At 39.6% G+C, this 22,598-nt stretch overlaps 3 protein-coding genes across 5 annotated transcripts in view; 2 read left to right on the top strand and 1 right to left on the bottom strand.

The window, feature by feature from the left end:
• Window positions 1–62: 62 nt before the first annotated feature.
• Window positions 63–3,156, bottom strand: LOC122537596 (facilitated trehalose transporter Tret1-like). Of its 2 annotated transcripts, XM_043670877.1 has the most exons (6): window positions 2,937–3,156; window positions 2,685–2,809; window positions 2,419–2,598; window positions 1,621–1,817; window positions 1,060–1,366; window positions 63–696 (listed from the first exon to the last, which is right to left on the bottom strand). In XM_043670877.1, exons 1-6 carry the CDS (start codon window positions 2,954–2,956, stop codon window positions 71–73), a joined length of 1,455 nt encoding a protein of 484 aa, XP_043526812.1. In that variant the 5' UTR covers window positions 2,957–3,156; the 3' UTR covers window positions 63–70. The 2 variants fall into 2 exon arrangements, with proteins under 2 accessions (XP_043526812.1, XP_043526813.1); XM_043670878.1 differs by lacking the exon at window positions 2,685–2,809 and having other exon boundaries at window positions 2,937–3,154.
• On the top strand, window positions 1,267–7,563 carry LOC122537601. The gene is made up of 6 exons (XM_043670885.1): window positions 1,267–1,384; window positions 3,912–4,032; window positions 4,179–4,381; window positions 4,466–4,746; window positions 5,038–5,163; window positions 7,514–7,563. Exons 2-5 carry the CDS (start codon window positions 3,929–3,931, stop codon window positions 5,152–5,154), a joined length of 705 nt encoding a protein of 234 aa, XP_043526820.1. The 5' UTR covers window positions 1,267–1,384; window positions 3,912–3,928; the 3' UTR covers window positions 5,155–5,163; window positions 7,514–7,563.
• The window catches only part of LOC122537602 (peptidyl-prolyl cis-trans isomerase FKBP14-like), a 41,571-nt gene continuing 26,521 nt past the window's right edge, over window positions 7,549–22,598 (top strand). For both annotated transcript variants that reach the window (XM_043670887.1, XM_043670886.1), the window contains exon 1: window positions 7,549–7,627. In XM_043670887.1, the coding sequence (XP_043526822.1) occupies window positions 7,564–7,627 (64 nt within the window). In that variant the 5' untranslated portion in view covers window positions 7,549–7,563. The remainder of the gene's footprint in view (window positions 7,628–22,598) is intronic.

Raw genomic sequence — 22,598 nt, 5'->3', positions numbered from 1 at the left:
TGTTCTTTTATAACGAGCTATTTTTCTAGGTGAAGTAAAGCTGAAGTTAAAAAGAGATTTCGATGTACTATCATTTTTTTATTGACCGTTGAATTTCTATGAGACTTTTGCCCATCGTTTCCGGAATTAAAAAATAGACATACGGTACCGAGAACAGCACACAGATACTGTAAGTCCAATATACAAATTTTTCACCGACTAGATCTAAAAAGGGTTGATAAGACTTAGCACTCGCGAAAGAGAGCAAAGCGTTACTGGAACTCACGCATAAGGTGGCCATATTTTTCATATTGGCAGTGAACATTTCACCTAAAAGTGTGCTTGGAATCGGCAATAATCCAGAGGACATGGACAAGTTAAGAGTTAATAACGCGATTATCGGTAACCACGTCAAAGTATTTGGATCATATTCTAATGAAAGAAAATGAAAATGCAATCCTAAAAGTGCCAATGATATCGATGTTCCTACACTAGACATTATCAAGAGACATTTTCTACCCAATTTGTCGACTAGTAATGTAGCTGTCGAACCGGCTACGATCATACAGAATCCAAGGATCGTTACCACTAGGCTTGGTGTTATGGTAATTCTGCCTTTTGTCAGGATTATTTCCGCGTAAGAGTACAATGCACTGTATCCACTCACATAGGAGAACACGTAGATACCAATTATGACGAGAGGTTTCTTTAAATTACCTGAAATGAAATAGAAAAAAATTCAGGATTGATCGTTTCGTTCGTTATTAGTTTCTTAACTTCGGTGCTTAAAATTTTCATTATGATGAAGACAGAAAGGGTTACGAAGCTTTCTAAAGTAGTTCGAGATTAGTTTGGAGAAAATCGTAAGAGAAAGCTAAACTGCTAGAAATACCACGTTCATAGTAGGAATGATGAATACGAAGTAACGTAACGATGTTAATTCTCTTAAATATTTAATAATCATATCAGAGCGAAATGTTAGCAACGAAGCAAATTTTAATTTGTTGTCTTGTAAATGAATTCTTTTGTCGCTAGCTTTTCTGGAAATGTTTTAAGTTGAAAAAGAAAATCGATGAGTACTTGGCATGAGGAACTCCTTCAACTTTAGGAAAATATTAGTTTCAGCTCCGTCGACGAATTCTTGAAGATCTCGCATCTCGGCTTTGACGTCAGCTTCTCGCCTAAACCACTTCAAGGATGCCTCAGCCTTGTCGATATCTCCGTGTAGGAGGTAATGGTAGGGTGATTCGGGTATCAAACTGAAGAGGATCATGAAGAGGATACTCGGAACGAGGCTCACGTACCCGAACATCTCCATGGACAGATAAGGACCCATTGCATTGCCCAAGAACATACCAACGGAAGATGCATTCACGTTCATGGATATCTAAAGACGTGACCACAGGTATAGCTTTATCGGATAAGAAATCTCATTCAGAATATTCATGTAGATAGAAAGAAGTTTATTTTAAGACATTACTTTTTAAGAGATGATTTAATCAATTTAATTGATGCACGATATGCAAATGATGTTCTTTGATAAAAATTCGGAGTAAAATATTGCGGGCAGATGTTTCGATAATATTTTCATTCATTTCATTTACTTGTAGCGCAGGACATAAGAATTAAATAGAAACTTACCAGTGATCCACGAATTTTCGGATCGGCGATTTCGCTTAGATATAAGGATAATGCAGCCCACATCATCCCCGATCCGATTCCCGAACAGAATCTAGAGATGTGGAGCCACATAACCGTTGTAGCGAAAATACTGAATATCCAGCTCGTTATTAATGGTATTCCAGCAAGTAGAAGTACTTTTTTCCGTCCAATATATTCTGAAAATGATGTCGTGACATGTTAAAATTATAATTACCTGATTACCCACAAGATTACCACAACTCAGTCACACGTCGCACAATCATATATTTGACGGATCACTGACTACTTGTTAACTTCTTTTTTTACATTTTTTTCCAGATCTTTGTTTAAAGATCAGAAGTGCGTTTCTTGATGATTCTCTATTCACAGATTACAATTATTTGCTTGCATTTACTTTTCTACGTACCACAATTTCGTATCATGTTTTTCTACGAGTGCTGAGTCGTGGCTGCCTTGTTCTTATTCAATTTTCGATTAACAATGTTGATCACCATTGTTTGCCTTGCTTGGTCACTCGATCGTCTGCTGTAAGAGAGTATCGATCGGGTCAACTACGAACTACGTATATGTTTGTCAAAGTTATCGAACATTTCTGGTGTACTGAGCAATTTAAATGAAACAAGTGTTTAGCGTCAAATTCGAAGGAGTGTAGGGATAATTAAAGAACATTTTTCAAGTTCAAGCGTGTCTTCGTGTCGTGGCTGGAGAGGTTTTGTATAAATTAATAAACTTGACGACGGACGAGTCTTTTTTCTGACAATGAAGAAATAGCTTTACCTTGACACAGTGCACTGAGCAAAGCCCCAACCAGACGGCCAAGATTTAAAAGAGACGCTACCCAGGACGCTTCGCTATCTGTCAGTCTCAAAGGCATGCTCGCTTCCGTTGATGTCAGTTGAGCCAAGTATGGCGATGTCCAACCATTCGCGAGACCACTTCCGATAGCAGCTAAGCTGACTGTCACAAACGGCCATGAAACAGTTGTGTCAACGGATGCGAGAATAATTTCATTAGCTCATTCATAGACATAGCTCTACAGATACCTTGATGCTCGAGGTGCGGCGCATTTTGATGTGTACCAGAGATTGTATTAGATCTCTTGATCAAGTTTAACGTTAAGTAAACGTCGCGTTCGTGATCACTTTCACAAAACTCGATGCATATTATTCTTATGGGTATTAAGTATCGGTTAAGAAATAATTAATTTCGGCGATTGCACGATTATTTATTCCATTTAGAAATAAAGCAACGTACAATCGCTTAATCTCGCTTGACTGATATATTGAAATACTCACGTGTACACGTAGCTAACCATTGTGGCCAGATTGTGATTCTTCTATCTGCATCTTTTTTTGGGTCTTCCACAGACATCCCGATTCTTGGTGTTAGACGAAATGTGCAGGATGTAGTGGCTGTCTTGTCAGGTCGGATGAAATTATCCGAACTGACTCATATAACTTATAGCAGGAAGACATCAGTTGAGATCGGAAGATTTGCATCCCGATAAGATTCCTGATGTATTTATGCCCCGTGTGTAAGAGTTTGATCATTATATATGCCGTATGTATTTGTCTTTTCATCATGGGCGCGTGAAAAAGCTTATTATCTTGGAAATTTCTGTGGTTAGATTTTTCTTATCTTCGACTATACTTTTCTGGTTACAATCAGAGTACGGTATGAAATTTTTGAAAACATCACACCACGTAAATATTCATTAGCAGTGATTGACAGTTCAGCACTGTTATCGCGAGATCACGTCACAATTAGTTAATATCAAGAACTACTGTTTCGAAATTTATTGTAGACATATGGAAGACTGATGTGTGAAGCTGGGTATTGTCATGCATACGATGTGTAGTTTGAAAATATTTTATATGCAAAAATATAGACGTTTGCAATTTTAAACATTATGCAAGGTACTGTGAGATGTTGTATTTGGGATCAAAAAAACTTTGAGATAAAAAAGAAAAAAAATGACAGTGAAAAAAGCAAAAATCTTTTTACTTTCAGTTAATTTCTTTACAAAATACACAGAAAGAGTATTTATGATAGTTCTTCAAGAATATCATTTTACAGTTCACCTTATATATATATCTGTTGAATAAGATTGATATTAAATTGGTTAAGTGAGTTCGTTGCGATGCAACATTGTTTTATTGCAAATTCAACGTACATGTAAATAATGTTTATTATAATGCAGTTATAATTAAATTTAATAATTAATTACGTTAATCTTTTTTTGTTTGATTAAAATATTCTGTTTATTTCAGAATAAATATTGATCAGAATGAAAAAGGGCCAGCCTCTGTCGAACGACATAAGCATTCCAGAGTCTTTAAATCTTTTTGCGAAAAAAATTGGACAAAAAGCTCGTATTCATGGAGACAAAAGGTAAAATAAACTTAGTTTGGATAATTTCATCGTGGACAAATAATACTTTAATTACTTTAATTATTTGTGATAATATGTTGACATATTTTATTTTTGTTTTATCATAAAATATAATTTAATTTAGTTGTATATTGTAATGTCACTAGTAAAGTAACGACGAAAGAGATGTTGACAATACTGAATCCAACTCTTATTCAATTCGGTTGTCTACCTTTAACTACATTCTCAGAAAGATGTGATGGAGTGAACGATGAGATTAAGAAAGTCTCCAAAAATTACGATGATAATGATAAAAAAGTTAACGATTGTCTTAAAAGAGTCTGTAATAACTTGGATAGTATCTATTCAAGTACGTTTATGACGATTGATTTCACTACAAATATGAAATACTATTACATTTAGAAAAAAATACTAAGTAATAATATTTTCGAAGATGGCATTGAAGAAAAGACGATAGAAGATGAAAGTGAAACGTTATGCTCCACAAGTTTAACGGATGAATTGGAACTATCTTTCGATGGTAAATGGTTGAGAAAATATTTTAAATTGCCATTGAAGATGGCAATCAAGGAAATTGTAACAAAGAAACCTTGCGATCCTGTCAATTATCTTGGTTTTTGGTTACTGAATTATAGAAGATGTCGAGAGCGTAGGCAGTGGCAATTACAGAAAGATAACGAGTTAAATTATCTTCGGTGTATGATCAAAGAACCAGTACGTGTTATTAGTAAAGTTTCATATCTTATCGTCTTCTTTCTTTATTATACTTTTCTTATATGATTATATTTGAATAATAGTAAAATTATATTTATGGTCTGAAGGAATAGGAGTGTAGAAAATATACATAATATACAGAGATGTACAAAGTGTTCCAAGGTTTAGGTTTCTTTTAGATTTTTTTAATTATCCGTATTTTAACTATTTTTTTCAATATCCGATAAATTATCATAACAAAAATTTTTCGGCCTTTGGACAAAGCAAAGGTATTCTGAACTAACGTTTCAGGTATCTAAAGAAGAGGAATTTTCAATGAGAGGAGAGGAAGAAGAAGAAGGAGAAAAAGAAGGAGAACAGGGAATGCGCGACTGGAATTTTAAACATTACAAGACTATGCATACATAGAAATAAAAGGTTTTTTTCTTTTGTCTTGTCATTTATAAACTATAAATATATATCTATTTGATTAGTCGAATTACAACTACAAACATATACATACATACATATAAAAGTAACTTTTCATTACAGATACCAAAATCAATAACGCCCTTGTTAAGTAAATAACAAAATACTAATTGCAATTAAAGAAAGAGAAACTCGAATGCGTGCTTGTCGAAAACCAAATGTTTGCATAATTGCGTTATTTATTTTATCGTATCAGTTGATTTCGTTTTTCGGTAACAGTTCACTGTCTGACCATACGATAGCGTTCACCCCTTCGATCGACCGAAGAGATCGTTTAAATTTCGCAGAATCGTTCGTAGGTGTCTCGACGTTCGACGAGACTCGCTTCGTACGCTCTCGTGCGTTTCCGTCGCGGGGTCGCGGTTCCCATGCGAAGTTGCGCTCAGTTCGAATCGCGCAGCCGCCCCTGTAGTTTCGGTGCGCGGTTAATCGAAAACGGGGTGAAACGTACGCGGCGTTTCATACGTGCGTAACGAGACGTATATCAACAGCTCGTTGGTTGTCGTTGTCGTGGTCGTTGTTTCAAGCATGACGACAGGAGGATGAGGTTGTCGCGTCACGATGCGAAGTGTGCGACGAAAACACGCGTCGCCGTGTACAATTGGATTGTTATTGACGCAAGGGTTGGTTGCGCGGCCATGCCAGTCGTCGGGTGAACGGCTTGGCCGGCAGATGGCGCGGCGTTCGTTTCGGTCCACCCTGCCTGCGCTGGAATGCCCTCGGCGAGGAGCCTGTCGACGCTGCCGTCTTTCGTGGAGCTTTTTTCCACGCCACGATCAGGTGACTGGGCCAAGGCCCTTTCCAGACCCTACGAATCGTTCCCTAACCGCTAACGGACATTCGCGGACGGACGTGTAATCGCGGAAACGGATAGAAGAACGCGCCAGCCGGGTGGTCCACTTTGCACGTACGAAGGAGGTTGCTGTGTTGTGTTGTGCACCAGAAGGCGGTTCCAGTGCACTCTGTACTTCGATCGTATCTCGCTCTCGTTTCGTCTCGATTCGTCTTCGACAGTGTGATTCCTGTTCGAGATCATCCGTGCGACTGGCTCCTCTGTTTAACAGAGGGCCGTGTTCGAACCACCGACGGTTATCAGCCGCGAGAGGAGGACGCGGCAGGCGACCGAGTTAAAGCGGAACACGGGAGTGTCGTCCACCATTTTGGCTGCGCGAGGTTATTCGATATGTGCACCATTCTCGTTACGCGTTCTCCGTTTTCGAATTTTTCATCCGAAACGGACGGCTCGCGACGCTTGTCGGGTCATCGTTCGTCGAAACGGAACACAATCGCCAACACCGCACACCAAAGAGGAGATCGTCCCTGCGAAACGATCCGTTGAAAGTGTCGAACAGTTAAATGGAGCAAGGCGAGGGCTGTTTTCCTCTTCGCAGTCCTCTGACGCTGTCAGCTGGTTGTCTCGGTATGATACGAATCGGCGAGATTCGCGGACATATGGTACTCGAGCGAGTCGAGAAATAATCGCTTCGAGGAATATATCGCGCGGGTAAACTGCCACTGGAATGGAACAATGTCGCTGGAAAGTGGGTTACTATAAGTGCCGTCCCTGCTGTTGGTGAAAATTGACGTTCACGGGGGGATATTCTGTGCCTCGTCCCGTACCCGTGCGTACTCGTCCTTCAAACTCGCGCGTGTGTGTGTGTGTGCGTGCGTGTTCACTATCTCTGTTACTCGTCCCGTCGATACCGACGAATTTCGCGTACGAATTCGGTCTTAGTGCAGCTGATCAAGAACGACGTGTCTGAGGGAGCCAGCCTGTGTATGTAGGATCTCGAGTGCCATTAACCTCGTTTCGTGGCCACCTCGCGGCGGAGCGAATCTCGTTCCGCGATTTTTTCTCTCTGTCCTTACGTTCCCGAGGTCCGCATTTCAACGTGATGGGAGATGGGCGGCGTGATTAACAACCAGGAATCTGCGGCGGGGCGAGTACAGGAATCGTGGCGTTCGGGCACGATCTACATAGTAAGTCGCGTTTGTGCCGTTACGCGGCAGTAACACTCGCTATTTTTCTTTTTCCTTTTTGTCGATTTCTCTCTGAAATCGAAAGACGCACGTGTCTCGTTCACCTTGACGGATCTCTCTGTCTCAACGTTTATTTACAATGCGCGGTGGAAACGCGGGAAACGAGAAGGACGTTGATGATTTAAATTTCCCGCGTGTGATTCTCGCAGAAGGGACGCGTGCGTCGTATTCTTTTCTCTCCAATTCTCGTAACAATTAACGCTCTCGTAACACGGACTCTTTAGATACGTGGTTGTTACATGTTTACGTTGTTTTGCAGGCTGAGATAAATAGCGGCGGTGGGAATGGTGAAGAGAAAGGAAGGAGAGGATGAACTTGTCCCAAAGCTGGCGTGAAAACGAAAACGAAACGACACGATGGAGACCAAGTGACTGTAACATTGTCTCGATCTCCCGAACGAGATCGTAGGGCGTAGTTTCTAGATGTATCGTGCGATTATTCGACTGAAGTGAACTGGTTTTTTTTGGTGTGCTCTCCGATCAGTGCTTCGATTGTGCTGTGCAAGTTTATTGCCGACGTATTTGTCGCGAGGATCTCGTGTGCTGCGCACGTTACACCGACCCATCGGAGACACGTGAGTAACCTTATCAGAATTCCTTTTTTCGTCTCCATCTCGGGTGACGATAACGGGCTTTCCCGAGCGTTGCGAGCACGTTGCTAAATATAATCAGGGGATCAGTTAGCCAAATACTCTTGTCGTTTGGCAAATATGTAACGTGCATTGTGTGCGAGTCAAACACGATTTAGTCGAGATTACGTTCCCTTTTTCCCTGATGCTGAGCAAATACTTTGGATTTATTCAGGAACGTGATTCCCAGCAGTGTTTTGTTATTGTTAGATTGCTTAGGTTGCGTCAGGCTTATTTTTGAACCTGTATCTCGGTTTTCAATTTCTCGGTTTCCATCCAGTTTCAGTCAAGTTACTTGATTTCATTTATATTCATGGAAGTGTTGTAGAACTGAGTAACTCAATTCGTTATCTAGCTGGAGATCAATATTATAAAGTTATATCGTAAAGTATCGCTGGACGTGATAGACCTTGTCGTAGACCCAAGCTAGAGTTCGAGAGAGAAAGGAAATGCAAGACCTCAAGGGGAAATGATCTGTCTAGGGTCAGACAAACCGATCGAAGTATTAGGTCCGACGAAGAATTCTGTCGTCTCTTTCTCTCACGATTCTACTGCCTTTCTCTGCTGCATCTCTATCCTTCTACGTCTATTATCGACGAAAGGGAAAACAACAATTTCCACGTTGTCCATCGTAAAAGGGCGTAGCAAGCGTTTAACGATCGTTTTCCACTGGCATCCGTGTCTTGAAATATTCAGCAAAATAAAGAGGCTGTTCGAAAGGCTTTCTTCGCCATTATCTTCAACCCTCAATCGCCAAACGTTGAAATATGCATAACGAAAGAAAAAAAAGTTCGTAGGAGACTGTCCACGTGGAAACAGCGTTTGTTAGAGCTCTTTATAAAGTGTTTCTCTGTCGCGAGGCAGGTCGAGGCGGTTGTTACTCCTTTATGAACGCGAATGGCTTTTATATAGAACAACTTCCGCGTAGTGTCTTCTTCATAATGTAACGATGGAGATGTTCTCGCGAAAAAGGCTCTTTAATAAAATGCTTCCCCCTCCCCGTTTATCGCCGCTTTGCTAAGCCTTCGTTTGTCGTTACCCGCGACATCCGCCGACGCGGCCGTACATTGAAAGTTTAATGTGAAATCATCGAACATGGAAAGTTGGCGGCATTCCAGTTTCTCCTGCCGTCTCTCAAATCCGTTCTCCTACAACCCTTTATACAGTACCAGTTCACGTAACACGTGTTCAACTGTGTACGTGACATACGTTGCGGGGCATAGGTTTGCCCGCACAACTGCACATGGAACTGAATTATTGGAAATGTAAATTGAAAGTCAATATTATTTCGGGGGGCTTAAGGTCTGCAAGTTATATCCGCGTGCTATTCGATTAGCCGGGAAATTAGTCCGGCTAACTGTTTTTTCGTCTTTCTTTTTCTTTTCACGTCGGCTACGCGACAGTGAAGCAAGTCATTCCTCCTCTTTGTCAGTCGAAACTTTTTTCACGCTGCGAGCATATTCGAGAAAATTCGCTACAAGATTTATTATATTCGGCAAGGATAATTTTCAACTTTTCAGAGACTCTGAGACAAAGTATCAGGAAGTCGAAGGTTCGTAGATAGAGATGTTCATATAGAGGTACGTTGAAAATTTTTTCTTTTTTAAATCTCGTGCTCGTGGATAATCTGAATTATTACGTTCGTTTCTGCTCATTGGATTTATTTAAAGAAATTTATTCGCGTGACAGCGCTCTCTGTCATTGTCTTACATCCTGTCCTTTCGTCAGGGCATTTTTCTAGGACAATGGAGTTAATCGTAGGAAATAATTACGGTCCTAATTGCAAAGTCTTCAGATTTCAATAATTTCATTGTGATATATATTAGCGCCCTTTCGTTCAACTCATTTCATCCTCGTGTCTTTTCTTTTTCACTTTTTTTTTTTTTTTTTCACGAGCAGCCTTCGCTCGTAAGAGGGTAATTCATGTCTACTTGCAGATGTAATTACGTTCCATAACGTTGTTTAACTTCCTTTTCGGAGTATTTATTATCAGAGAAATCTCTTAACCCGATTGGCTGACCTATTTTAGTGTAAACCACTTTATTATTTATCGCGCTGTTCGTTGCTCGTTGTCACTGGATATTTTCCATTCGGTTATTAATGACCGAGCTGACTGAACGATTAAAAATCCCCGCGCATAGTGATAAATCGATATCAGAGATTTTTTTCGTTTGTTTCGTTTCGATTTCTTCCACGTGATATACACGTGCATGTCACCGAATGAAACTACAATTCGAACTCGTCAATTTATTAGCATAGTTTCTCCATGTTTCGGTGATTCTATTGTTCGTACGTGTAACTTTTTATTAAAAAATTGCGAAAGATCCGCGTATACACAGTGTCGGGCTGATCGTACCTCCGAGACCTGACATCTTTCTCGTGTTTTCCTTACCTCTCAGAGAAATATGTGCTAAAATTTCATTGGAGATCTCAAACGTTCCCTCCTTGTTTTCACAATGTCGTCGGGACAAATCACGTTTGGAGAAGAAAAATGTAACATCGAGGGAAATAAGGGCGGTTTTCATACACGCACAGTCTCGCGTTGTGCTTTACGATTTTCGTTCGCCAATGGTCGATTTAATTACGCCGTTTATTATGTAACCTGTGTAACGGCAGGGAAATTAACGATTGTTAATGCGCTTCGTCACATGTAGCAACAATTTAAAAATCAATAAAAACACAGGAGTGGCGCGTTACTCGCGTGCTCGTCGTCACGTATATACACTGTGAATAACTCAACATTACTCTGTCGTGGATAATAACAATCTCTCGGTATCCAAATTCCTTGATGTATCGTTGCGGCTAACTTTCACGCGCATCGTGAATAATGTGAGACTACGGGGGGAGTAGTGAAACTTTTAATAAATTTGCTGGATCGATGTTGAGATATTTAGCAGCTGTGGTTACGCGGCTATAAAGTTGCGCAAGTTTTCTTTTCGCGATTCGTATGGAAGCGACGAGTTAAGAGAGTAGTAGATAACTAATATTTGATCTAGAGTACTGGCCTGACTACACATGGACATGTTCTACTTACGTATGACCGAATGGAGAAGTAAAGACAAATGGGTACGAAGTAGCTAAGATTGACAATAAAATTTCCAATCGAAAAGAACAAGAATTTTCATCTAATCAGACTATCGTCTGTGATAATTATCGAATTCGATAATTCCACCCTTGCCAGCCGATTTTACAATTCAGATGGTACACTTTTCGTTAAAGTAGTCTTTTCTCAATCCTTTTTTTTTTTTCAATCGTGAGACAGGAGATCGAATATTCCAATTCCGTTGGATTCGAGGCAATTTGTCTTCCCGTTTAAGCATTTGTCATCGATACCATTCGTCGATCAACTGACGACGGATCGTCCACCCACGTGTGGCCTTCCTCCGTCCTCGAATATCGTGGCCGACTACGATTTATCAAGGGTAAGAGACAGAGCAAGATAGATAGCAGGGGTAAGAAAGTATTTTTCAAGAACAAATGTTGGCGAATTCTCGCGTGACGAGGAGAAAAGATCAGTTCGATAAAAGAGATCCTGCCTTTTTCCCCCGATTGTTGTTCAGCGTTTAGTTAATTTAATAGTTTATCTATTACACAGAACTATATTATACTCCAACCACGTTGAGCCTAGATTATTAAGTTCACCTGAGCCTTGAATTCAATCGTTCAATCGTACAATTGTAGAAAAACTATAGAATATCCATTCGTCCGATATTTACACGCTGGCTGTCAGCTCGAAAGCTTTCAATCTAATCTGTAATCTTTGAGAGCGATATCTCTCGGCTTTCATCTTATTTGAAACATTCGCCTATTTAATACCACCGCTTTTGAATATTAACGCATTTCAAAGATTCGCCCGATGCATTTAACTCGATCTAGAGATCTCTTCCCCAGTCGAGTGTTAAATTTATTCGCAAATTTCTGACACGAAACGCCTTAATTATCTGATCGATGTTCGATACAAACACTTTGACTTTGTCCAATTAGTTTAATTAATATGATGGAGGGGTTGTCATTTCGTAAATAATTTTCTACGTAGATGAACGTTTTTTTGCAACGATAACTCACAAGTATAGCATATAACGCGATACTCGTGTAGATAGAAATATGGCTAGATTGAACGAACGCGAGAATGTATCGCGGACCGTTTTCATTTTGCCAACTGAATATGATTTGCTACGCGACTAGGCATGTAGGTTAGCGTTTTCGTACTTGCGGCTACGTGGCTGCAAAGTATAATAAAGTGCGGAGGGGATTTCGACCCGGGGATGCGGTTTGTAACCCTGTTTCGTTTTTTTGCGGTTACCAACGACGACACTGGTCGACTGGTTTTTTTTCGGGACAAAGCTTGGGACGCTTCCGCTTCGAGGCGTGACACCAACCAGAGAGAGAGAGAGAGAGAGAGAGAAAGAGAGAGAGAGAGAGAGCTTAATGAACCGACGTAGCTTTAAAACGCTGCTTCGATTGCGAAATTCTAGGTTCTAGAATCTCATCGAGAGAGAAAGAGAGACGTTTTGCATCTTCTTTCGCGCGAAATGAGTTTTCATTTCATTTTCCTATCCGTGGAATGTCATTGATGCGCGTAATGGAATAATTAAGATCGCGTTGGTAATTGCGAAGTACCGGGGTGAGGTAGCGCGTGCGATAAGATCTTTAATTTGAGGAAACTAGTAAGTAAAGTTGAAGTTTAATGGAAATTCTACTGTAATCAGATGGCAATAGATTATTCCGCGAAGGTCTTGCAGAATCTTTGCGTGTACTGTTTGAATAGCACGTCTGCATTAGCAATAGGCAACGATTCCCCGATTGACACCGTTTTCACGTTTGTAGCTGGGTGGTGTACATCCCATTCATACGGCAGAATTGATCTTGAGATGTCACGTCGATACACAATCGGAGGCGTTTGACCCTGGCTTTTGAAGCTGATGAACTTTACAGAGCGAGACAGACAGAGGAAAAGAGAGTTTATAGTATCATATAGATCAGTCGATTCGCAATCAGTCAATCGTTGAATGAGAGGCATTCACAGAAGGCACAGACTTCAAAGAAACTCATAGGTCAATCGATTTTATATTTTATACCGCGTTACTTATAACCGTATCGATTGTCCGCACTATTCCAAATGCGATTCACTTCCGCGTTTCTGAAAGTCTACCCGACCACTCGGGGGATTAAGAAGATCCGTAAGAGGGGAAATCTTTATATTTAACCGATTGCTCTGGCAACTGATTGCGGACCGTAACGAGTGACCAATACCGTATACAAACAATTCGTCGCTTTCTTTTCCTTTTGAACTCGCCGGTGTGATATCACTGGATATAAATCATTGAGAAGTAATAAATTTATTATTTATTTTGCCTGGGTTACACTTAAGTATTCTTGAAACTGTTGAGAAAATATTGCCATTCTTTGGTACGAAAAAAATCTTCTCTCGAGGTTAAGATTATCTCTTCGTCGATTAACGTTGCGTGCTTTTTCACCGAGAAATATCTAATTGAAGCTCGTAATTCGTTCTATCTAATCACGAGAAGAGGGAGAGAAACTTCGATTTTCTGTATCTACTGGTGAATTCAATTAATAAATATAGTCGACTCAGCCAGCTTCTTCTCGTATCTTATCGGGCGGCGTTCGCTTATTGCACACTCGGGCGGAAGTACGAATACGATTGCAGCAAATTGATTGCTCTCCTTTACTCTCTCTCTCTCTCTCTCTCTCTCTCTTTCTCTTCTTCCTTTTCCCTCTTTTCTCCCCTTTTCGTTCTTTCATTTTCTGCGAATCCCCGATCGTTTCTTTTAACAGAGCCTCGCAAATCCGAACATCCGGTTCACGGACTTTACGAGTTCGTTTGCTAATTTCGCCAACGGTTGAAGCGTAATTTTAAACGTCCAATCGTCAATTTTCACACACACACACATATTCCTTAGAATTTGACATTAAAGATTCATTAAAAATTAGATTTTTCGCTAGAGTTAGTGAATTTTTCATAACAAAACGGAAGAATCAAGTGTGAGATTGCTTAAGAGCACGGTCGGAAAAGCGGAGCAAGCTTCCTCCAACTTTGAAAACGAGAATTCCATTTGCCCGGGGAACCTAATTCTTTCGATGCTTGAAAAATAATATCATTTCGACCTGTGTTAAAATTAAATACGACGAAAGATACTCGGCCGTTCTCTTATGCTTCTTTAGTCGAGCGATGAAATTTCAGGCACGAGGAGAATCAGGGTAGTGCTGGGAAAATGGAACGAACGAAGCTAGTCTGAAAAAGCTAACCACCCTTCTTTCTCTCTCTCTTTTTCTCTCTTTTTTGTCGGATGAAATTTATTTAAGAATTTTCGCATAATCTCGATTCGAGAGCTGGTCTGATTTACAACTCGTGGTAAAACGTTCCTCGTTTGTGAAAATACGCAGATCAACTTCAAAAGGGTCTATATTTTCGAATTACGAGCTTCAGCACGGTCGTAAGGACTTCATTTCAATGACGAAAATAAGAAATCAGTCAGCGATCGAAATCGGAATGAAGTTGCTAGATTAACAAGTTTCGTGCCGCGTGGGACGTATACCACCCACAGCGAACTTTGTTCAAGCTATTTGAAGTTTTCGTTGTAAAACGAGGAAAATTTTTTAAAAATTTGTCGCAAAGTCACGTGACACGGGTGCATACGATCATTTTCCCTGACTGTCTGTTAAAATCAACTCAGTTCGGTGAGTTTGTTATCAAAATAATGTTAAAAAGTTAAAGTAACGTTGAAATAAATATTACTTATTAGTATTTAATATTGTTGTACAGTATTATATAATTTTTAAATTTAATAATAAATTATTATTTAATGTTATATGTCATTAGTCACATGAACAATAATACAAAAAACCTGAGGGGACGCTGTAAAATTTGTTATCAAATTAAACGTTAAAAAGTTAAAGTAACGTTGAAGTAAATATTACTTATTAGTATTTAATATTGTTGTACAGTATTATATAATTTTTATAGTAAGTATTCTAAATTTAATAATAATATAAATAATATAAATTTAATAATAAATTATTATTTAATGTTATATGTCATCAGTCAGTACATGAACAATAATACTAAAAATCTTTGGAACAGAATCTTTTATTTCAAATTGATTTTCACATCGTTAAAAAATTGTTTGTTAAAACTAATGTCTCAGAGTTAAATTTATTGCTTTGTTCTCTAACGCATCTCTAAACCCTAAAGACACTTTTCTTGTTAATTGTGGTTCTTGCACTGTTATCAAAATTGCGAGACACACTTCACAGAAGGAAAATTATTAATCGTAGTACGTGGGGCGTGTACAAAAGTAATAAAAAAATCAGCGCGGAACGTGTTAAGCTGGAACCGTTAATTTTGTAACATTAACATTTGGGAATTTTGTAACAAAATTGCCGAAAATGGTGCGATGATATGCGTCCCATACCAGGCGGTATCGATTACCCAGCGAGACAATCCCCCCGACTTTGCTTGTTTCCTACATTTATGTACATAACCCGGCTCGTCCTTCGTTAGCAACGTTTGTCTAGAGATTAATAATCCTCGTGTCCTGGCGGTGTCTTTGTTGAAGTTGAATTTAAATGTTTACCGATTGTAAATTTAACGATATGCAGCGGCCGAAAATGGATTGTTCCCTCTGTTCCCTTCTTGCCTGTGCGTCAATGAATATTTCATGCTCTCTCGCTTGTTGTTTTCGACAAATGCGCTTATCTTATTCAGGATAAAAAAAAAAAAGGAAAAAGAAAAAGAACAAACAGTATCATTGAAAAACTTTGCAATTTGAAGTTGAAGGTACAATGTCGAAATTCGAAAGTTGCTTCTGCCTCAAAATGATCGGAGAAACAATTTCGGTGGAAATATCGTTTGCATAACGGTGTATTTGGAATAAAACACCGAGTCGGGCGGATGTTTGGTTGCGAATTTCGTTTTTAATTCATGGGTGGAGTATCGATCGTAAATCAGAAAAAAAAAATACGAAGATTAGAAAAAAGGGGGAAATGAAACTTTACGTTTTACGTTTTATTCTGCTTCTTAGATGTTAATCGTTTCATTTGATTCACAGGCGAGTTCGCCTCAAGAACTTTTCACACGCTCTTTTAAAGCTTCACGAATGAAATATCGCGTATTATAAATATTTAACGCGTTAGTAGCACCGCCCACCTACGATGCAAGTAATTTACTCCACTTGTCAAACAAATTATACAGCTTTAGTTTCTTTAGAAATAAAAGGAGCGCGACTCCGCCGTGAAAAATGCGTGAAATGAAAACGTAAAAACATACATATGTACTGAGACTCGTTTTGTTTTTCACCTCTGGTAAAGAACGAAATTTCAATAATGTAGGAATCCCGGCTTGAGACCCCAATTTGTGGGAATTTCGATAAAAGGATGGTTGTTTATTTTAGGTTAAATAAAGGAAATTTGTTTAACGATGATTATAAATGACGGTTTACACTATTTTCTTAATTGCTAAACTTGCTGTCTTTTCTCTTTCACGGCTCGCTCACTCTGTTCTCTCTCGACACTCACTGCCTTCTTCATCTGCACAAAAATTCGTCATTCATACACACAAACGCATCCATACCCTTAATGTCTTAAGCGCTAAGGCTAGCCATAAACAATCCCTAACTTTCTCTACTGTTTATGATTCTACCACTTGGGACATCTGCAATCGTCGGGCATTGGAGAAAATTCTGGGCCCTTTCCCAGAATTTGCCCATCCCACAATAACATATTCTTCCTATCACGCGTGCATTTTATCTTTTCACAAAATCGTGAAATCCCAACGCCGACAACGAAATAAATGAAAAGTATCAGAGACTGTGAGAGACAACGACCAGAAGCGCTTTATCCAATTCTCGAAAATAGTCTCTCGTCTCGTGAAGAGGAGTAACGAAACGGAGTTGGCTGGCCAGGGATCGTGAAACACGTGGAATTTTAATGAACAAGTTGGGAAATTTCAGCCGAGGGGCAAAGCACGCTTGAAAGAAAGTCTCTCGAGCGTTCGCGGATGCTCTCAAATTATAGTTGAAGTACAATTATAGAGAAGAACTTGGGGAAAGAGATCGTATTTTACTTCGTTACTCTCGGTCTCGCCGATGTTCTTAAACACCATGTGTTTCTCGCCCCCTTTCATTTTTCTTTTCTTCGTCGTGTTTCGTTTTCTTCGTCTTTCGCTCTTCGACGTTCTCTCGATCTCGAAAAAATTTAAACGTTCACGAACGATGCACTCGAGTTATCTGTGACTGTGTGTGTCGCAGAGTCGCGAAAACGATTATCGCCAGAACGAAAATGTAAGTTTCACGTGACGAGGGGGAGTGGAGTGGGAAGGAGCGGGTCGAATAGTTGACAAAATCGTTAAGAGACTACTCCAAGCATCTCGAATAGCGTCGTTATTAGATTCTTGAAGTGTTTCCTTGACCTGCTTGTGCCAGGCAGTTTAGCAGCGGTACGAAGAATGCTCGTGGCGATGTAGCTGGCTGCATGAAACTATTTTGTACAGTTATCGCCGGGGCTCGAGTGGTTTTCTTCGGCGTCGCGCCGCGCGAGTACACCGTGTCCCGTATCATCTTGCGCCTTTAAATTCGTTTGGAACTCGGGTCGAAGCTTCCCTTCCCAAACCTCGTTCTCTCCTCGCATTTTCCACTTATTGTCAGACTGGGAAACAGAATTCGACCCGCGAAATCCCAAGTTTCGAATCGACAGTATCAACGTTGCTTGAAGACTCAGATAAAAACGTGGACACTGCTTCGCAGATATCGTCACGACGAGATGTAATTTTCTGACAGAGTTTTCGATTGCCGAGTTCTCGACGAGTCTCGATATTTAGTTTTCGATATTTAGATTTATCGAACGATGTTTCGGCGAGCAGTTTGCTTCTCCAAAGGCGAATTAATCGAAACGCAAGAGAGCCGGTGCTCTTTGATTCGCTTTCGTCGAGTGAAATTTTGCTTGTTGGGTTTGTAAACATTGGCGTGTTTTTTTTTCTCTCTCCTCTCCCCCTCGAATCTTTATTAAAGTATCTCGATATTTAGTTTACAGTCTTTAAAAAAAAAAAAAAACCACCGTGAAAAATAACGACCGCTCTGTAATAAACTGCAAACGTTTGAAAGAGAAAAGTTGAAAAGTCGAAACGTGGTTTCCTTTCTGTCAAGTGCTCCTGAAAAAAAAAAAAAAGAAAATATTTATCGATCCTCAAATATTTTATTATAGGTAGAATAGTCAGATAATTTTGTGCACGATTATTCGTTGCTGTCGGGTACGAACGGTGGCCGAGTTGTAAAATCTCGCGAACGATATTAGCAACAAAAGTTGCGGTAAACTTTAGCAACGGAGAAAGGGTCAATATCGTCGATACGTACATACATACATACATACGTCTACTTGGATGATTTCCAATTCAAACATTTGCCTGTGCCTGATCCATCGGGTTGATTGACACACGTCGGCCACGTTGGAATATTGTACGGTTCGAATACTATTATCGGCCGAATCTAACGCATCGTTGCATTCACGATATTCTGCATCGTGGGGTATCGTTTCTCCCTCGAGCGTGTCTCGGTCTCGTTAGCTTTATGTAATCATGTTCGTCCAGATTGCAGTTCGACTGTAACCTATAGTTAGTCCATAGAAGCATTACCGTATGCTTCATTATCGCCAAATAATCGATTACTCGTCAGAGTTTGATTACCACGACCCGGAAGAACTTTCCTCCTGTGTGAACGAGATTGTTCCTCTGTTGTTCCTAAATTAGCGGCCGCTTCTCGTGTCGTCCTGTTAAATAGAGGATCTTAAATATAGAGTATCCCTTTTTTTTTCTCTAATGAGACATTAAAATGCAAGAAGAAACTAATTTTTTATCAGTTTTAAATGAAATTCTTTCTTTTCATACATTCCTAGCTGATCGGCAAACATTACAGGCCATCTAGTACAGTCAAGCGCAACTAAAGATATATAAAGCTACAACTACAGATTATGACTTACTATATAATTAAGCGGGATTAAACTGGGGGACACGGTTTTTCAAATCATTCGCCATCAAATCGGCCGCAATCTCAAACAGCAGCTTAACTGCATCCAACACAAATATACATAGAAATCGCGTCAGATAGCGCGAGTCCCGAAGCGAAGTTTCCCTCGCAGTTAAGTTGAAAATTCGGTTATAACTCTTGGTGAAAGCCTCGGTTGCAAACTAAGCCGATTTCAGCCGACTGTAAGATTTAACCATAATTAGAAAACTTCCTCGTAAGGGACTATCTCCCCTGTTTATTACCAATCTTCGGCCATCTCGCGAGCTCCCTTTCTCTCATCTCCCTTTTTCTCTTTTCTGTTCTTTCGCAACTTCGAACATTGGGCGATTTATGAAACTCGCCGGCCTTCGAAACGTGGAAAACCGAAGCCTCACGGTCCCGGGAAGCTCGCGGAACGATTCGTTTCTGGAATCAACATCGCTTTTTCTTGAAACTTGCGCGTTCCGGGCGGGCTAGCTGAACGGCCGTGTTTGGAAACTGCCGAGAAGATAAACTTTGAACCCCTGTTATCGCCTTTAGGCAAATTAGCACGCTCCTTTCTCCCATCGTCCATGGTTATTTCTTCGCTACTCCTTCTCTTGTAGACACTCGTTGGCTCCTTCTTCTTTTTTTCTCTGAAAAAAGACCTTGATACGGTGATACTTCCACTGTAGTGCGTGCTGTACTTGCAACGAAATATCCTACTTCGCAACTACATCGGGACAATTTCCTCTTTGCTCACCGGCAAATAATTTGACGAATTTTAGAATTGGAATTTTAAAAGTGTGGAATTTTAAAATTTGCAGGAGTGCTGAAACTTTCAGGCACCGGTCAATAAATAAAATAGCTTCATTCAATAGTTAAAGTTCTGTTTTTCTACGCCATACTTGAGTGGTCCGTCGAACATTGTAAGCACAGATTTAACACTTTCGCTACGACAGTTCACTCCGCAAAGCGCCAACGAGACATTAATCTAATAATAATTTTGAAGTGGAATTTTCTTTGACAAGGGCCTAGAATGTTTTTTCTTTCTTTTTCAAATAAGAATCTAACTACAAATTTTCAAGAGATTGACAAGAGCTATACCTCTGGCCGGTCTTTTCCGAATTGCAAACGTGATTAAGAAAGGTTTCTTTTTATTACAAATATTTCACTGACTGAGTAGAATTTACTTATGTTATTTACTTTAGTTATGGCTAAAGTATATTATACTATATTTCTGACATGTAATTACTCCGAAATACGTCGATAGGTGCTCGTAATGAAAGGGTCAAGCTCCAGATCCCACGTGAATTCAAGTATATTATATATTTCTAATGCGTGATTACTCCAAAATACGTCGATCGGCGCTCGTAATGAAAGGGTTAAGCTCCAGATCCCACGTGAATTCAAGTATATTATATATTTCTAATGCGTGATTACTCCAAAATACGTCGATCGGCGCTCGTAATGAAAGGGTTGAGCTCCAGATCCCACGTGAATTCAAGTATATTATATATTTCTAAAGCGTGATTACTCCAAAATACGTCGATAGACGCTCGTAATAAAAAGATTAAGCTCCAGATCCCACGTAAATTCAAGTATATTATATATTTCTAATGCGTGATTACTCCAAAATACGTCGATCGGCGCTCGTAATGAAAGGGTTGAGCTCCAAATCGCACGAGAACTCAAGAATCGCAGCAAAAAGAAAAAAAGAAAAAAAGAAAAAGGAAGAGAAAAAAGAAAGAGTTAAAAGGGGAAATCGAATGTTTGTCGTTTCTTGGTAGAAGCAAGATATCCGGTGGTATGATATCCTTTTTTATGGCTGCCACGCAAATTACCTGCGAAATGCCAGTATCACGCCTTGAAATGACGTCATTCATAGGCAGGTATTCACGAATGGAAACGGCAAACGGATGTAGGACGCATAGTTCCGCGAGAACGGAGTTAGCGCATTCACGCGATCCGTGGATCCTGTTGGCCGGTGGGTTTTATCGAAGGGCCGTTAGAACCCTCGATAGGACATTAGGTTATTGCGAATGAACGAGCCATACACATACACACAACCGTTATTCAACCGGCGGATCGAACACCGTGGCCGTTCAATCTATGCGACCTTTCTTCATAGCGTTCGTTCCGATTATTCATTTCGCCCAGCATACACACATACACATACACACGCGCGCGTTATGGCTGTATGTTGCCCCGAGATACCTATGGCTTCAATGGGCTCGGCTGGGTTCGATTCGCCGTCTGTTGGTAGTTTCTCCATCGCGGGGATGGTGTATATCTCCTAATTCTTCCTTTTTTTATTTCGAAATTTATTTCCTTTAAAGTCTTCGTTGCATTGTGTACAGAAAGAGTGTTTCAGAAAGTGTTTAGCGTTTGTCGGAATTTAACAGACAGAAGAATCTTTATGCGACGTACATAATGTACATCCAGAGATCTTAGGACAAGTATTACAATGTAATATTACACTTTATGCATATTACAATGTAAATTGTGTATTTATAGTAAATACGAAATGTACTTTATATAATAAAGTCTCTGTTGATATATTAATAATGTGTAATTATTAATGTATTGTGAATATATTTATTTCTTCTTTTTTTAACTGCACCGACCGTTTTCTCAATGATTTCTCAAAAATCATATTATAAAATAAAATAATTAATTTGTTAAAAAATATAATTTTATAAAATACATACTACATATTTCATTCTGAACCACAGTCAGAAAAAAAACACAATAGGAATATATTTCCCACATATAACGTGTTAATATATTGTACATTATACACATACATGTGCGATAATGTTGAATATTAAAAATAAAAATAACGTCAAACAAAATTAAATTTTCTGAAACACTCTTTTCATACGTATCTGCATCAGCGAGGTTCAACATTCGTCGAGATTGGAACATTGCGTGAGAGTTGATGATTTAGAATTGAAAACGCTGGTTGGGGAAAGAGAAAAGGGTCTGATACGGATCTTCTGGTATTATAACCTTTGGAAAGGTGTCTTTGTCGCCGTGATTAATTAGAGAGCACTGTTATACAGGTATTTTTAATTTCAAGGAACACTTGGGTCGGGAAGAATCTCTGCGATAACTGTAAATCATTGGTGCAATCGCGTGAGAGAGGAAAGTGAATTTTTGTTTTCAGCAGTCGAGAGTGTTGACAGTGATTTGTCGAATTCCTGATTTCTTTGATAACGATAATTTAATTGATATAAAAAAGGGAAATGGAATTTTATCATTGAATGTCATTTAACATCGAATTTGATATTAATTTTCCCTCGATTTCTGGACAAATCAGCAAGCTTGAAAATTCGCGAAGTTTCCCCGAGATTCAAACAACACTGGCAGGTAGAAATTTTAAATATTGCCCGCCAATTGTCGTCTCTCTCTGTCCGAGGCGCAAGCACGAGTTTCCTGCGTGAAAGCTCGATAGAAAGTGGGATATTTGTCGGTCGATAAGGTAGGCCGTTTTAATGGTTTACCAGGAAACTTTTTCGCGGATGCCGAGTGCTCGACAAACAGACGGTCTTTATTTCGGTTGATTTACCGCCGGCCACGAATTTATGCTATTTCCTTATGAGAATACTTTTTCACTCTCGCGGTTCGGCGCGAATAAATCTGAAAAATAAGGAATCGCACGGCAAAGCGAAACTTTTTCAATGCTCCATTTTTCAACAGACGAAAAAGCTTTCTCCCCT

The sequence above is a fragment of the Frieseomelitta varia genome, unplaced genomic scaffold, assembly GCF_011392965.1.
Source record: "Frieseomelitta varia isolate USP_RPSP 00005682 unplaced genomic scaffold, Fvar_1.2 scaffold_920, whole genome shotgun sequence".
NCBI lineage: Eukaryota > Metazoa > Arthropoda > Insecta > Hymenoptera > Apidae > Frieseomelitta > Frieseomelitta varia.
The sequence above is the reverse complement of the archived record's forward strand: the minus strand, read 5'-3'. Positions and strand labels throughout refer to the sequence as shown.

What these genes read in the sequence shown, in the direction of transcription:
- LOC122537596 (XM_043670877.1), bottom strand. Translation starts at nt 2,956, where the DNA reads ATGGTTAGCTACGTGTACAC. An exon ending in GCTCAGTGCACTGTGTCAAG is followed by an intron (nt 1,818 to 2,418) that starts GTAAAGCTATTT and finishes CATCATTTTCAG; the next exon opens with AATATATTGGACGGAAAAAA. An exon ending in GAAGGAGTTCCTCATGCCAA is followed by an intron (nt 697 to 1,059) that starts GTACTCATCGAT and finishes ATTTCATTTCAG; the next exon opens with GTAATTTAAAGAAACCTCTC.
- LOC122537601 (XM_043670885.1), top strand. Translation starts at nt 3,929, where the DNA reads ATGAAAAAGGGCCAGCCTCTGTCGAACGACATAAGCATTCCAGAGTCT. An exon ending in CGTATTCATGGAGACAAAAG is followed by an intron (nt 4,033 to 4,178) that starts GTAAAATAAACT and finishes TAATGTCACTAG; the next exon opens with TAAAGTAACGACGAAAGAGA. An exon ending in CTTGGATAGTATCTATTCAA is followed by an intron (nt 4,382 to 4,465) that starts GTACGTTTATGA and finishes ATATTTTCGAAG; the next exon opens with ATGGCATTGAAGAAAAGACG.